Raw genomic sequence first — 12,711 nt, 5'->3', positions numbered from 1 at the left:
AACTACTGTAAAGAAAGATTAAGGTAAACTGTACTTTTCCATTATGCACCTGCCATGCATTATGGTGGTTTTTGAATAATAAACAATTTCTAGTTAAGAACAGTTTAAATACATGTACATGCAATGATAGCAGAATGACAGAATTGGAAGTTAAATTGGAAGACAGATCTTGAGTTTGTTATCTATGAATATGGCAAAGAGAATGCAACTGTCCAACATGAAATAATGCTGCGTTTTCTAGCCTGAATGTCTAAGGTTAGATGGATATAAAACTCTTGCCACAAAAATGAGACCTTTAAATATCTTATGTGTAAAGACTCACTTCTACATAATATATTAGCAACAGAAAAACTGGTGGTGGAAATTCCCTCCATATTATGTGCATTTGAATGGAATGCAGAGTTCACTTTACTTATGTTTGAGGTCACAGTGGTATTGGCAGTGACTTATCATGATATTGAATTAGTGATGTCTGTTCCTACATCTTATTGGAAGCTTGTTGCTCAGGATAAAACTGTGGTGGACTGAATTGCTGAAAATCTTGTTTCATCCAGTGAACAAAATCAAGTCCAGTGAACAAAGAAATTTTGGCCAATGGTTTTTCAACATTTTAAACATAAGCACAATCAACCAGATTATAAACTAATTCAAGTTAACTGGTCATAGGAATTTCAGAAAAAACTTTTTTTTTTTTTTTTTTTTGTTTTTTGTTTTTGTTTTATTATCATAACCAGTGGAGTCTGTGCTTGTGGCAATATGGCAGAAGATATAGAGCATATCTTATGACACCGCAGATTACATGCAAGTGCTAGAACTACTTTTAAGATGAGTTTAAGGCATCTCTCTATTTGTTGGTATCTTGTTTTCTCTGACCTTGTCAGATTTCTGAAACTTTTGCTTTCTTATCAACTTTATTTGTTGCTTTAACTTTCAGTTTTATTATTTTTATACACTACTGCATTATTATCTTTCATGTGTCACTGTAATATCTTTTTTTTTTTTTTATTATGTACAATTATGTTATGTATTAAAGCATAGTATTATTGTTGTATGATATCTCCTTTGTATTTATACTACTTTTTAAGTACTATTGTGTTATTATTAAAATGATCTACTTTCTTTTTAGTCATAGTATTATTACAGCTTTTTTTATTTATGGTATATTTTAGCATTTTTATTATAATATATTTGTATTACTACATATACACCCAATTCTCCCTAGAGTTAGACATTACATTTTACTGTTGTAATATAGTATCTCCTTTGTATTGCTGAGTTATTTACTTAATTTTTGTAAGCTTCATGGCAAATTCTGTGAAACTAAGGAGTTTTGCATTTATTTTCTTAAATAAAAAATAAAATAAAAATATATGCGTTCAGGTTATTTTCTTGTCTTTTTTTTTTTTTAAATACATTCTGTAATTTTGATAATTCTTGTTAACTTTTTAGATCATTACAATATCTGAATAGATTTCATAAGATTAATTTTTTATGAAATTTAAGTTTTTGCCTGAAATTATATAAGAAATTACAGGTTATTAGACATTATAGGAAACATGTTTTAAACTACCAAAATGATAATGATATATGTGAAAAATACAGTCTCTTAAACTTATGAGCAATAAACTGGCTCATATATTATATTAAAATGGAAATTAAACATAAATTACAAGGAAATTAATTTTTGTTTCTTTTGCTACTCGCACAATATAATATGTGTAAACATTTTGTAACAATTCTGTTTGAAATACTGTTTTTTTTTTAACTAACATTAAATAAAGTTATCAATTACATCTTTTATTTGTGAGAAATATTGAATAATTTATGAGTTTAACAAATGAACTTCTTCAATTAGACAAATTTCTCATTTCAAATTTTCTTACAAAAATCCCAATTTAAAAAAAAAAAAAAAAAAATTAATAAAAATATAACTTGGCAATTCTATTATTTATAAAAGTATTTTTTAAAGAAAAATTTTAGTAATTTTACAAAAATATCTAAAATAAGTAATAAATACACCATATTTTACATGTTTTAAAACTGCATCTATGTTAACATCCAATTTAACAAATGTAATTCTTGCTAAATCAAGGTACATTTTTAAAAATGGAGATCAACTCTAATTCCAACTGACTAAAGTAGCTTTCTTACCTTGTTGTTCATTATGGCTCTTAAACACATGATACACACATGAATGTCATCTTTAGCTTCACCCATATTTAATTTGGCTATGTGTTTAGTTGCTCGACGAACTTTCAAACTTTCCACATGCAATAATGGCCTATTCTTTGAACTTAATGTATTTCCATTTGGGACAACACTACCTTCTTCATGGTTTGCTTGATTTACTATTTGTTCATGTCTATATTCAAAGAAAGCAACTATTAATATATTATATATAAAACAAAAACAGTGTTGACATATATACTCTTCAAACTATTTATGGCATTATATTTTAAAAACATTTCTTATTGCCATGTATGGTATTATATTGCCATCTATGATACTTATAACATGGTAATAGGTTGACTATATTCCATGCCTCTTTGAGCTGTCCTTATTTCGGGACAACCTGGACATCACATTTCAACAGGGTAATGCCTCATTGCATTTAGCACTTCTACTGATTATCTTCATGCTGGCCAAACACTTTTCAGACCACCTAGAGATCTTCCCTCCGCATAGCATGCTTGAAATATTATGAGCAGGTAACTCTGATAATCCCAAGATGTTGCTGATCTGATTCAAGAATTAGATCAGCAAGAATCAGAAACAGATTCAAGAACTAGATTCAGAATTAAATCTGATTTGAACATGTTTTTGGCTAGAAATCCTGTGAAAGGTCTTCTGCCAACTCTATAAGTCAGTTTCAAGCTAGATAATAGCTTGCCTAAAAGGTAAAGGCCAATGCTTCATTGATTTATTCAACATATGTAGCTTTATCTCCTGAATAAAACATTCAATTCCTCTGAAACTTTAATCACTTCTTTTTCCACACATTACATCAACCAAGTTTCATCACAATCGGATAATTCCCTTTATTTGATCTTCCCCCTTTTCTAAAGGTTTTTGTTGTGTCTTAGAGTGTATAAAATGCTAAAAGTATAATTTACAATCAAATGGTTTAAAAAATTAAGAATCACGACTAACACATTGCAGTTAATATATAAATTTTCAGCTATTACATAAAAGCTTAAAAATTTAAGATACAGAAGTTAAAATTGGTTTTTATTTACACAAAATTTAGAAACATGCAGCTTACTTGACCATTAGAAGACGAAATGATAGATAATCTACCAAGATGTCAAGACCCATATTTTCTTCATTTAAAAATTCTCTAACCCATCTGATTAAAAAAAAAAAAAAAAATCATATACATGTATAGAAAAAAGATAAATCATAAACACAGGTATAAATTTGTAATTAAATTGATACTATAAACACAAATAAGAATGATACTTACTCAATGTTATTTGTTCTTAAAGATATCTCTAAATCCCTTAAAACCTGTGTTGATGTTGCATCACCTAGTATTTTTCGTTTCTGTAAACACAACTACATATATAAAAAAACATGACTAATATTATAAAAATACAGGATATCCCAAAAAATGCATACACTTTTTTACAAGCTATAATTTCTTACATCTGCATTCTTTTGAAACTGATTTAGAATAACAGCTGAAATAATAAATTTTGGAAAAAAAATCACTTGTTAATTCTAACAGAAAATACAATCTCCTATTATAATAATGATGTAGGGTTTTATCTTGATGAAATGGGTTTAGAGGAAGCATTGAACTCTGTGCTCACTAATTTTAAACATAAAATTTAAAAACATTTTAAATCAATACTTTATTTATAATCATTTAAACAGTATACACATGTTTTGGGACAGCCTGTAGAAAATGCAATAAAATTTTATTATAAAAATACAGTAAAATTATTTCACAATTCCCGATTTTAAAACATCTTATCAAAATAACTTTTTTTTATCTAAAGAATATTTTAAAGTTCAATTAATATTAGAAGATGAATATATAAAAAAATCCTTTAGTATGTCCTTTAAATTTTGATGAAAAAATAATCATTAAAATTTGAGAATGAAAAATTTGTTTTAAATAACAACCCATCACTAACACAGCTAATTTAAGTTCTTAATTTCCTATAGAAGTGTTTTCTCATATAGAGTTATGTTTCATAATTTAGTTATTTCAGATTTAATGGACATATATTTAAATAAAATATTAAAATAAGATTAACTACAAAAAAACTCGATATAATTACCCGGGAGCTTCTTGAGGCTTTAGGATCTAAATATGTCTTTAGTTTACGTAGATAGAAAGCAGGGGATGCTTTAGCCATAACTTTCTCCTACAAACAAATAAATAAATGAATAAACTTGTAATGTAAATATTTTATAATAGAAATTAAATTTTCATATACATTGCAAAGGAAGAAAAGAAAGTTTAAAAAATCTGAACAAATTGAAATACTTATGTATTAATGCAACCACCTTGACGATTTTGTACAGAAGGAAAAAAAAAGTTTTGGTGAATTTTTCGATTGCAATTTACAATGATATGGTTACTTAAGGAAGTGTTATGCACATTTGGTGACATCTATTGAGGTGGGTGCAATAAAACTTAAGTAACACTTATAATAATCAAGTGTTGAAATTCCATGCGAAAGACTGAAATTTTTTAACACTTTTTAATTAAATCAATTTACATACTTAAAAGAATGCAATTTATTTCAATTATTTAAATAAAGATTATTTATACATTTGATTAATGTTCAAGCATAAAGGGGATGGTATCACTAAATGACAATGTGCTGCTTATTAGTTAAAAACTTCTTCTGCATCTGGTGGCTAAAAACAATCAGTTCCACCTCCCCACACCTCAAATCATTTGAACAGGATTAGATTATGGATTGAGGCAAAGTATATGAAAGCTATCAGTCTATGAGAAGGAGTGCCTTCATAAAGGACATTTTAAGGAAAACTGGCTGATATTTATGTTACTCATGAGTAAAACTACAAAACAACTAGCTATGACCAGTATTTGAACTTTGCTGAAACTACAGTGTTGAGTGATTTTACGTCTGAATTGCTGATGAGCTCACGTAAACAGGACTTTTCACAAAAGATATACTAAGCCGCCTTTTAGCCAAATGCTACTTTACTGCCATCCAGCATAATTTCTATAATGCTTTAAACACCCTCTTCATGCATTTAAAATACATATTTTGACTGAATATATTTAGCAGAAAGTAGCATAAATATATTTTTGTTTACACAAATGGTATTTGCACTCATATATGTATGATGAAGAGTTAAATTCTTAGTACTGAAAAACTCATATAATACGACACATCTAACATTAAAAATTCATAAATAAGTAAATACATATTAAACATATCAAAAGGCAGACTATATAAAATGAAAGTTTATATAGTTGTTAGCACAAAGACAAAGTTGTTAGCACAGAGAAAATTTATCCGATATTTCCAGACCTAATTTTTAAATAATAACCATTTGTAATCAAAACTATGACAAACCTATCAATTTACTTTGATACATCTTCACTTTAAAATAGTTTTCAGCTTAAAAAAACTTTTCTCCACTGATAATGCTAATGAAAATTGTCAGCTTTAGATTCAATACTACAATAATGCACTGAATGTTAATTTGGATATGTTCAAATGACACATTTGCAATAATTTTTTACAACTCTTCAAGATCATTTTCCCGCAAATTAAGAGTTAAAATTATTTTTAATTTTTCATGAAATTCAGTAGCATTAATGTCACATCTAATATTATATGTCAGTATTGTTTCCAAAATTTAAACCAATGAATTAACTTCATATGAAAGGTTACCACACAGACTGTCCACAATACATTGATGTTTTATTTAATAGACCCTCATTAAAAGGGAGAGTACCCACAAAGAGAGTTGTTCATTAACAGATGTTTGACTTCATGTACACTCATCTGCACATAAATATCTGATCGAGCTTCTAAATAATAAGGACATAAATTCCAGGTTTATTTAACAGAAATACTATAACTTCTCAGTTCAAACTTGATACTACCTTTAAAAATATGGTAAGCAATTTATTACTCATATTTCTTAAATTACAAGCCTAATTCACTTTTCTGAACCACCAAAAATTACAATAAGTACTTAAAATCAACAAAAACCTCAATAATTATGTATAAACATTACAAGCAAAAAGCACATTACAATCAATACAAATAGCAAAGCCAAAAAATTATTGACAACAAATTTATTTACCTGATCACATATCATGTCCCATTTTTTCTCATCATCATACTGCTTCAGGAGTTTTACTTTGTCCGGCGGTAAATCCATGGATGCCTAAACACAAAGAATTAATTACAAAATGTTTAAACAGTGTCATAAAAAAAATTACTCTATTCCTTGTGAATAACAGTTCCTCAGTGTATCAACCTTGAGGGTTCTAAAGAGGACATATAATGCCAAAAAATAAAATCACACTTTAGAAAGTTAGCTTTAACAACAGATCTGGATAAAGTACGTGTAATTTAAATCATATCAATTTAGTTTTAATTCCATACATCCAAGATTGTACTGATTTTTTCATAAAAAGTGAAATTTGAATTCTGTAAAAAATTTTTAATTGTGGATTTCAAATTAAATAGCATATATAGAAAGAAAAAATATAAATGATTATTGTATGCCTTATTTTGAAAATCAATACTAATTTCTAATAATTATTTTTATTTATTTGTTTATTTATTTATTTTTTTATTATTTATTTTATTTTATTTTACTCTTTTTTTTTTTTTTTTTTTTTGTTACTTAACTCACTCCTTTCGCTCTTCATCCTTTCAATTTTGTTCAACAGATGGCGCCACTTTTGCTGCATTAATGTTTAATTTATTTATTTTACACTTTGAATAATTTTTCGCTTGAAAAACGGACACCATTGCAAGCTTCTCTTGAAACGCATACAACGCAAAACCACACCATATATTAATTTATGCAATAATTTTGCCCAATTTGCTCACTGCTGTAAACTAATTTCATTACTTCCTGATTATTCGCACCCCTCACCGAAAAGTCTCGAAAAGGTATTCACGGGGCAAAGAAGTATATCGCCAAAATAGTTATGGTGGCAACCTATAATGTTACCAAAAAGTACTTTTATGGCTAGAGGGATGCGCGTAGCATATGCATGTTTTGGCGGTGCGCAATGCGACGTTGTATCAAAGAATATGTATTGTTATAAATACACGTTCTTTGGCTGTATGATGCTTAGTTTGTGCATTTATTTCGCTGGTGGTCTCGTAAGATGTACATGGGGAGAACAATTACGTAAAAAATAAGAATTTCTTGACAAATATAAGATGTTCCTTGCTTTTTTAATTTTATCGATTGAACTGCTCTTATATGGAGTTCTTAGCGCGCTACCATTTTGTAAATGGTTACTGCTGGTGTTGGTGTATTTAATTGGTGTTGGTGTAAATAAAGATTATTTATACATTTGATTAATGTTCAAGCATAAAGGGGATGGTATCACTAAATGACAATGTGCTGCTTATTAGTTAAAAACTTCTTCTGCATCTGGTGGCTAAAAACAATCAGTTCCACCTCCCCACACCTCAAATCATTTGAAAAAGCACACTAGGGCTATCTGCCTAAGGGAAGGGAAGCCTTCGTGGAGGACTTTCTAAGGGAAACTGCCTCGTAAACCCGTTACACATGGAGAAAACCACGAAAACACCCATGCAGCCAGGCCGTTCGCGGGATTCGAACCTCGGACCTAACTACCAGTGTTCAGCGACATTACCGCTCGGCCGCTGGTGGGCGTTCTTTTCCATTCTATACTATAGCGAAAACAAATATATTTACAGATTAAAAAGCCTCTGAAGAAGAGAGAATACTGATTTCTCTTTTTAAACTAAGAACATATAGTGAATTTGAGTTTCAGAAAGCAGCGCCTCCTTAAACTCTGTATCAGGTGAAGAACACCGGTAAAACAAAAAGACGAAAGTAAAAGTAAATTTTTAAATACCAAGCATTTTTGATTGAAATCATTGCCAAACAAGCGTTGACAATTACCTTCCTATAACAAGATTTAGGTTTTAACCAAGAGACTTTCAAATAGCGTGTCGCGAAATTGTGAAAGAAAGGAAGATGAAGATAAAATAAATATATATATAGTAAATAAGGCCGAAACAAACTAAAAAATATGAACAGTTTAACTAAAAAACGAAGGAGTGGGGATGCATTATGGCAAAATTTAGTTACATTAATACACGCAGATCTTTTCTTTTTCTACGCATCTTTAATTTTTTTTTTTTTTAAATTTTATTTTTATCATATTTATAGGCAATGTAAAGCAATATGTTAAAATAATGCTATGCCAATAAAAAATGAATATACTTTCTATAACGACTTCGGATGTATTTTATCTGTCCCGACATAACGACCCATGACAACAATAGTCTGTCTCATTTAGTCTAATGTAAATTTTCTTTTTCAATATAACAGGCATTTCAAGGAACCAAAATCTGCTACAATGACCTTGCAAACATTAATAAGATGAAATGTGAGCTTTTTTCCGAGAAACCGATAGTTCCTTTTATCTCAGGGTAATAAAAAAATTAATTTAATATTACTGAGACCCAACAAATTTTTCAATACAATTATGTTGAGACACAATAATAAGAAAGAAAAAATAACTAAGGTACCATTTTTCACAATAATATTGCTTCTGTAACACAAAATTTTTACCCGGAAATATTTATCCTTAGGTAAAAAAAAAAAAAAAAAAAAAAAAAAAAAAAAATCTGAAATTTTTCAGATTTTAAATTACGTCCAAAGGGGCGTTTTTTTAACGTTTTGAGTGTTACCTTTATTTATTAAATATCATGTTCTTTGCACTTAAACCATAAAATTCAGTTCAAGAGCAATATCGCAAAATAATGTTAAATTAAGCATATCTTTAGAATTTCCGATATACACAGTCTCGCGCGCTGGAGATAAAAGTATTTTTTTTCTATATAACGTTGCCATTTCTCGCTTTTAAAGCATTGAGTTTGTAAATCAAAAATTCGTTAAAGTTTTACAAAATATAAAATCTATAATAAAACAAATTCCAAATTTGGGATTTCAGATGCCCATATTCGCAGTAGGATTTCGTCATTCAAAATTCGATGGCTCTATGTACCATTGTTTTATCACAATGCGAGAAATAGACAATCATTTATGCAGATTTTTCATTATTTAATTTCTTCAAATATAATGCAGGACTCTAACATTTTGTGGCAACAGTTTGAAAAGTGAACCGACGTTTATGAGTCCGACGCAAAATGCCAAAACGAAAGCAATAGTCCTTCGGGACTGAAATCCCTTTGGACTAAAAAAAAAATGTTTGATACTGATGTAATATATGACCAACCCCTTTAAGTTAACTATTCATTTCTTAACCGATGCTACTAAAACACTATTTTTAAATATGAAAATAAATATAAATAATTAAGAATACATAAACGAAAATTATCTCGTTAATTACTTTAAGGCAGGTATTAAATTTTTAATTCAACTAATTTTAAATTCCTTTTAATTTTACATAACAAAAGCAAGTGTGGCCCTAAGGGCTGTTTTCATAAGTCGTTCAGCCGTACATATTACGTATATCGCGCAACATGGCCAAAAAGTAGTCATCTCTTATATGAACATCCACTTCTGCTTCTGCGAGATAATATACTTCACATGTGCAGAACCTTCAAATATCCCACTATGATTCAAATTTTTGAGTATCCGTACCAAAGAATTCTTTGACCGTACCGTCTACAAGACTGACAGAGTTCTGTAAAGTCTGCACCGGTTGACAGAACTCCTACGTCAGCAAGATTGACAGAGATACTGTTTTACAATGCGATGATTGGAACCGAAGCAGCCCAGCCCCAAGACCATTCGTCACTCACGATAATTCAGCCAAATATTACTTCTGTCTGTGTTATGGGTAGTAAAGTTGCGGCATCAGCTTCATAAAATAAAAACTTCAATAGCTTTCACATTCGAACATGTGATAAAAAGGCGGGGAAAAGGAATGATTTAAAACAGGAATTTTGCTGGAGGCATCTAAGAAATGAATAACTAAACGCGGTAGATCGCACACTACATGATTACCAATTCTTAGCCTAAAGAGGCGTTGGGCCCAGAAGAACTATCAGTAACGAAACGGAATTTTACGTCCAATCAATTTTCAAACTGTTGCCACGAAATATTACCGCCTTCTGTTACGTTTAAAGCAATTAAATAATGAAGAATCTGCATGAACGTATATATTGCGGAAAAACAACGATACCTAACAGCCATCAAATTTTGAATAACGTAGTCCTTCACTCTGAACAATAATAATTTATTCCTTGGATATTTAAAGTTTTAAGGGAATATCACAGTGGTAAATTATTATCCTTATTATTATTTTTGACCGATTTTCGAGGAATATTCTATACAAATATTATTTAACAGAAAGGTCCTTCTTTTCTGTTGAACGCTAGAAGCTCAATACTAGAAAAAAAAATGGTAATTGTAAATGTAATTGTTTCTAAAATGCATCATGTCAGTAATGAAGAACAAAATTCAATTGCTTGCTTTTTTTTTTTTTTTTTTTTTTAAAGGGAGGAACTAGTTTGGCGTAGATTTTGAATAAATCTTTATCAATTTTGTGGGCGACCAGACACAGGTCCCGTTTCTTTAGGAGCATAAGAACAGTCACTTCCGTTTGATCGCTCTCGAAACTGATACGGTTTTATTCAAAATTTACACAAATCCCCCCCACATAGTTAAATTTTTAAAATGACGTGTTTATCTTGCAAATTAAACTTCAATACTGATTAAAATCCAGATAATTTATACACTCGCACTGATTTTTCATATTCAAACTGAACACTTGAAGGTTGTCATAAATTAGAACTTTTTCAACCTGAAACATTAGAGTTAATCAAAAATAGAACAAATAATAATAATAATAATAATAATAAATAAATAAAAAATAAATAAAATACAAAATCTGATAACTTTCAGATTTTATATTACGCCAAAAATATGTATATTACGTCTGTAAATGGAGAGAACATATACTCTTTGAGAGCATTTGGGCCTACACCACTTTGGACTGAAAACATTTAAAAACAGTATATCTTTAGAATTTCCGACAGACAGTCTCGCGCGCTGGAGATTAAAATATTTTATTCCTCAGTGTTGCCACTGTTCACTTTGAAATCGTTGAGCTTTTTGATCAAAAATTCGTTTAAGTTTTAAAAAATATGAAATATACAATAAAACAAATTCGGGTTTCCAAGTCCCCATGTTCGGATGGAATTATTCAAAATTTGATGACAGTAGGTACCGTTGTTTTTTTACAATGCGAGAAATGTGCATAGATTCATGCAAATTATTCATTATTTAGTTTCTTTAAATATATTATAGGGCGATAATATTTGGTGCCAACAATCTGAAAAGTGATACATCGCATTTCAGTGATTCAACGCAAAATGCGTTTCGAGACTAATAGCCCTTCTGGGTTAACACACTTTGAGCTAATAATAAAATAAAAGTTGAATTTAAATACTGAAATATATTTTTCTTGATTGTCTGTTTGACCCGTAAAAGATTTATACGAAAATCATATAAATATTTTGCGGATTCGTCAAATAAAAATAATATTTCTATTATTACTATCCAATAAAAGGCAAGTCTTCCTCATCTAGATAAAGGAAAATTAAAAAAGAAAAGAATGACACAAAAAGAAAAGGAAAAAAAGAAGCGAGATGGAAGAAAAAAATTCAAAATCTGTAATCTATATGTTGCTATAGAAAACATACTCTCTCTCTCTCTGTCTACAAAACGATAAGCTTACAAATGTCACCACAGCAGATTTTCCTGCAACGGAAGAAAGAAGGAGAAAAAAAAAGGTGGCAGAGGAAGTCGACGTAATTATCACTAACCACGTGGTACTTTTAATTTACTTTCAAAATAATACACTCCCGTTATTGAACAAATTTGGTTATATAAATTTTTCAGATATATTTCTTATATTTTACCACTTAACAAATTTTACTGCTCTAATTAATTTGTTAACGTAAAAAGAACAAATGAACTAAGTTTTCGGATCTTCAATAATTTAGGAGTTCCACCCCTATTTATTTTCATAATATAAAAGAGAACATTTAAGAATTAGATGTCACCTCTGGCCGATCAGACAATCAAGCAGCAGGAAAACTAGTTAACAGTAGAAGTGATCTGTATCATATTCCCTTTTATCTGATCCAAACCTGCTGATACAAAGTATGACCATATTCAGTCCAGACTTGCTAATATAAAATATGAGAAAATATAGTCTTTCATATTCTTTGAGTTTCATACTCTATCTTCTATCATATTCTTTGAGTGGTCAAATTTTGTTAAGTTTCGTTTCATATTCGAAGCACTAATTCCATAACACGGTTTTATATGCGCGTACAGCGTGCCAACAAAGCATACAACTCTGAGCATTGTACAAGCGTGAACTTAATTGAAGCTATTAATAACACAATTTTTTGCAGTTAACTCAAACTTTTTTAAGTTCTTAAAAAGAATTAAGTCCTTTCAAACTTAATTCTTTGCAGTTCACTAAAGCTTAATTCCTTTTTTGGACCAATTTCGATT

At 29.5% G+C, this 12,711-nt stretch overlaps 1 protein-coding gene across 3 annotated transcripts in view; it reads right to left on the bottom strand.

Annotated features, from left to right (window-relative positions):
* The window catches only part of Frl (formin-like protein), a 146,967-nt gene that overhangs the window by 52,545 nt on the left and 81,711 nt on the right, over positions 1-12,711 (bottom strand). For 2 of the 3 annotated variants that reach the window (XM_035364210.2, XM_035364208.2), the window contains exons 2-6: positions 6,301-6,384; positions 4,287-4,373; positions 3,464-3,555; positions 3,263-3,346; positions 2,152-2,362 (exon numbers count right to left, since the gene is read on the bottom strand). In XM_035364210.2, coding sequence (XP_035220101.1) covers positions 2,152-2,362; positions 3,263-3,346; positions 3,464-3,555; positions 4,287-4,373; positions 6,301-6,384 — 558 coding nt within the window. The remainder of the gene's footprint in view (positions 1-2,151; positions 2,363-3,262; positions 3,347-3,463; positions 3,556-4,286; positions 4,374-6,300; positions 6,385-12,711) is intronic. The other variant, XM_035364209.2, reaches the window with a different exon arrangement.

This window comes from Stegodyphus dumicola, chromosome 8, assembly GCF_044657685.1.
Source record: "Stegodyphus dumicola isolate Sdum_Otavi_A_Nest chromosome 8, ASM4465768v1".
NCBI lineage: Eukaryota > Metazoa > Arthropoda > Arachnida > Araneae > Eresidae > Stegodyphus > Stegodyphus dumicola.
The sequence above is the reverse complement of the archived record's forward strand: the minus strand, read 5'-3'. Positions and strand labels throughout refer to the sequence as shown.